A 4,469-nucleotide genomic window follows, 5' to 3' on the forward strand; every position below is an offset into this window, starting at 1 on the left:
AATATCAAACATGTTTGATATTCCAGCGACGAGTTTCTGGCGTCAAAATCGGTGACGCCAGGCAGCGCACACGTGGCGATTTCTCGGCGATTTTGTCGCCGGCAACAGAATCGCCGGTACTAGCGATAAAAATCGCCACGTGTGCGCCGGGCTTTAGCCAACTGAAATGAGGAATATAACCTTGCTGCTGCAGGGTTCTCCCCAGGATGAAATTCAAACAGGGGGGAGGAGAGGGGGGAGGGGAGGGGGGTGGAAAAACTAGCGGGGTCCGGGGGGTGTGTTTTTTTTACCGTACCACTAATTAATGCGTAAAATCGCCACCACACCATAGACGGTATTTGGGGTTCTTGTATATATAAGATAGCCGAGTCGGTGTACAGTTAGTGTTGTGTGTGGGACAGGTTAGCTGTTTGTACTTGTGTATTGTCTGCAGTGCATGCGTGGCACGGTAAAAATATACGCGCTGGTTTTCCTGGCCGAATTGGAATTCTTGACGATCGATTCTCGCGCTGGCAAAAAGTTTTATTGTGGTGGAATTTAAACGGGGCGGAGGTAATTCAAACGGGGCGCAACGATTCAAACGGGGGGGAGTTTTTCCAAACGGGGCGGGCGCGCCCCGTTTGCGCAACGTGGGGAGAACCCTGCGTCCAATACACCGCTGCAACACATAGCGCGCACGCAATTGTGCATGCACAACTACACAGTAGGTTAGAGAAGGTAAGAAAGCGTACGCACAGAAATTCCAGAACGCTCGAATCTTTTCACAACACTAGAGCCAAAATACACAAACAAACGCCATGATATTGGCATCTGTGTGTAGCTGAATGGTCACTTGTTCGAAATATACGTCTTGCAACCTGGTACCACATACTTTACCGCAGAATTATATGAGAAATCCTGCTCGAATTTTCCGCGAATTTCCCATGAAGCCGCTTCGTAAATGGGACCAACAATCCGGAAATCCCTAACTGCGCCATTAGATCCTTTGACCAATCACGGTAGTTGCCCGTGTGACGTCACTTAGCGGCGGCGCCGGCGTAGCTCGTCTTGGAGTTGGGCAGGCGGATGCAACTCCTCCCAGAAAGCAATGCACCGCCATTACTCACGTATATGGCCGAAATTGCTCCCATTTACGAAGCGGCTTCATGGGAAATTCGCGGCAAATTCAAGCAGGATTTCTCATATAATTCTGGGTAAAGTATGTGGTACCAGGTTGCAAGACGTATATTTCGAACAAGTGACCATTCAGCTACACACAGATGCCGATATCATGGCGTTTGTTTGTGTATTTTGGCTCTAGTGTTGTGAAAAAATTCGAGCGTTCTGGAATTTCTGTGCGTATGCTTTCTTACCTTCTCTAACCTACTGTGTATTTGTGCAAGCACAATGGTGTGCGCGCTATGTTTTGCAGCGGTGTATTGGACGGTATTGAAGTGAAGTTGTTAGGTCAAATCAAACATTAAGACTATTACTGGTACTGGTAGGTCTAGTACTGACAAGTTGTATTTATTAACCATCATTTTATTATTGAAACGGCCCAAGTGCCTGTGACTACTAGTACTAGTACGTTGCAGTATCCAAATTCGGCATCAAGATTCAAGGCAACGGAAATTGCTTATAGTTATACTTATTTTGGGGAATGTTGAAGCTATATACAATACGTGACATTCCCAAACATTTGATTTTATGGCTAGAGGTCAAAATTTTCGCGTAAAACACTACATTTATATGGTTAACGGAATAGATTTTACTGATACGGCGATAGTGGGATTAGTACAAATAAACTCAAACTGTACACATTTGGGTTCAAGGATAGAGAAAATGGGTCCCAATAAAACCAATGTCATTTACATCAATATAAATATAATATTATATCAATATAATAGGTTAGGGTTATGGTTAGGGTTAGGGTTAGGGTTAGGATTAGGGTTAGGGTTAGGGTTAGAATTAGGGTTAGGGTTAGGTTTAGGCACATTGGTTTTATTGGGACCCATGTTCTCTATCCTTGGGCCTTAACATTAGCATTAACTTTACGATGTTTCTGACAACGAGCCCCTGAGACATTAGTCATGTGAGCGTGATGAATAGTGCTAGAAAGAACATCAATGCTTCAGCGAGATAAGACGCCTGCCTGTGGCCTTAAATGATAGTAAGATAGAATAAAGCAACTTTCATTTATGAACACTTATAGTTCACTGCTGATTACATAATGCAGTGTGAATAATTCAATTTGTAGCAAGTGTCACGAATAGGTCGTTAAACATTCGTTATTTAGACATTAATTATAACGAGGAAGTATTATATATCTTCAATCAAATGCTTTAAGAAAGTAAATAAGAATGTAATGTCATACCAAGGACCTGTTCGCACGTGTCCTGCAGATATCCGAGTAGACAATGCAATAGTTCTTGCACATCGTGTTGTAAGTTACCTTCATAGAGAGGATTTAGCTCCCTGCAAAAATGGCAAATTTGCATACATCCACACATTCACACACGCAGACAGATACATTACAATAAATGGCAAGCCTGAGCAAAACGTTCCACTACCATGTTAGCATACTCTACAGCAACATCCACATCAGATGCTCCAAGAGAGGGCAGCACCAGACCTCATTGTTTTACCTGAGGGTCTCGAGAAGTCTGCGAGGGTACACGACGAAGCTCAGAGAGTTGTTCTTCTCCACGCTGTCCATCTCTGCAAACAGGTCGAGAATGCGTTCTACCAGCATCCACACGGCAGTCCTGCTGCTGAGTGAGGGCCCGTCACCACATCCATCATGGTCTGTCACCTGCACAGACAAGTGGAGAGATGTTTAACAATAACATACCACCCAGGTACAATAAATACCACCTTATACGTGAGATCTTTAGAATAGCTGACGATACTCGATAATAATAATAAGACCATGTTCTATCCAGTTACATTCAGTGATCATTAACACATTCCCTGCGGATCCACGAGTCAGCTCGTGGGAATAATCAAAATGCATCCCCGCGGATCCACGAGTCAGCTCGTGGATAGATTATTGGTTTTTGTTACTCTGATTTCCAACAGATGGCAGGCACTACCTACCTAGAAATTAAACAGGGACAGTCTATATTACCCAAGTCATACATGAACTAAAGAATACAATACTCTACCATTGATTCGAACGTGAAATATGAGTTTTGAGACTCAAGGTAAATTCGTAAAACTAGAAAGTAAACTAGCATGCGTAGATCGAAACAAGGTTTGTTTTAATACCGTTTTCCTAACTGTGTAGTATATAAAATGTTGAGGTATTTTTGCATGTAGAAAAACAAAACAAGGTTCATACCCCACACATGTGTAAGCATTGTCACATTTCTTTCCAGAAAAAATAGTATACTGTCGAATGATATCATAACAAACTTGCGAAAATCCACCGGTGCGATGGCATTTGAGACGAAAATGCACGAAATGTCCGTTTTTTCCCTGTTTTTACATCAATATATTATTATGAAGGGGAACGATTTTCATACCATTTGAACGTGTAAGGGTGAGATAACACTCATGCAAAGTAAATGTGTCAGTTTGGTTAGCTTTTCTGCAAAGGAAATGTGGTAAATCAAAAAGTGAATATGCGGTAAAAACACGAAAATCCCAGCGCAGGGCAGTAGGTGGATTGTTAACACCGGCAGCGTTGAACGTGTTAAGATGTCAGAAACTCTCAATAATGTAAAAATTTAGATCAAATCCATGTCTGACTGAGAGTGAGAACCAGTGAAAAAAATACACGGGGGCTCGGGGCGATTTAGCCCCCGAAATTCCAAAAAGAGCCCCGGAAATGCCAAAAAGAGCCCCCGGAAATTTGCATAGAGTTCAATGCAAACCAAATTTTAGAGTGCTATTTTCATGCACGCGAGCTTGAAAAGTAGCACCCGAAAAATAAATTTTTTCCCTGGTGAGAACTACTATGTGGTCGTGATCACATGCAACGACTCAAACCTGTACTACAACTCACCTCTGCTTCATGGAGCTCGCTCTCCCTCATCGCGTTTAATAGCTTGTGCAGGTTGTGAGAGAGACTTGGAGTGTAGCGTAACACCTGCAGCACGCTGTTGAGAAAGCACGAGTTTCCGACGTTTCCGAGTCCCGCAACCCTCACAAGCGTAGGCGACGGCACAGTCCTGCCCTCTATGGAAGGACCGAACGCCGGCAAACTCTCGGTGACTGTCACCATCGAGTTATCTGTCTGCAGCATGACACGAAGCCTGCATTAATGACAAAAATTACTCCTCAAATTAAAATACAATTTTGAGTTGACCTAGCCACCTTGGGTGGGGTAGTTGACAGGTAGACTAACTAATGCAAATATAAGCATTCTATAATAAATTAAAACAAATATATTAGTCATTAAACAAGTGCCGCAGAGCGACAGCGCTCATCTAACGTCTACTGCGGTGACTCTGTGGTGGAGTGGTGGGATTCTAGTAAACCCTGTTAGT

At 43.1% G+C, this 4,469-nt stretch overlaps 1 protein-coding gene across 1 annotated transcript in view; it reads right to left on the reverse strand.

Moving 5' to 3' along the window:
• LOC106812352 (ubiquitin carboxyl-terminal hydrolase 1-like) overlaps positions 1-4,232 on the reverse strand; it is a 12,027-nt gene extending 7,795 nt beyond the window's left edge. Inside the window, exons 1-3 of the mRNA XM_014816202.1 lie at positions 3,986-4,232; positions 2,625-2,791; positions 2,354-2,454 (exon numbers count right to left, since the gene is read on the reverse strand). Coding sequence (XP_014671688.1) covers positions 2,354-2,454; positions 2,625-2,791; positions 3,986-4,225 — 508 coding nt within the window. The 5' untranslated portion in view covers positions 4,226-4,232. The remainder of the gene's footprint in view (positions 1-2,353; positions 2,455-2,624; positions 2,792-3,985) is intronic.
• Positions 4,233-4,469: the final 237 nt, after the last annotated feature.

This window comes from Priapulus caudatus, unplaced genomic scaffold (assembly GCF_000485595.1).
Source record: "Priapulus caudatus unplaced genomic scaffold, Priapulus_caudatus-5.0.1 Scaffold638, whole genome shotgun sequence".
Taxonomy (NCBI): domain Eukaryota; kingdom Metazoa; phylum Priapulida; class Priapulimorpha; order Priapulimorphida; family Priapulidae; genus Priapulus; species Priapulus caudatus.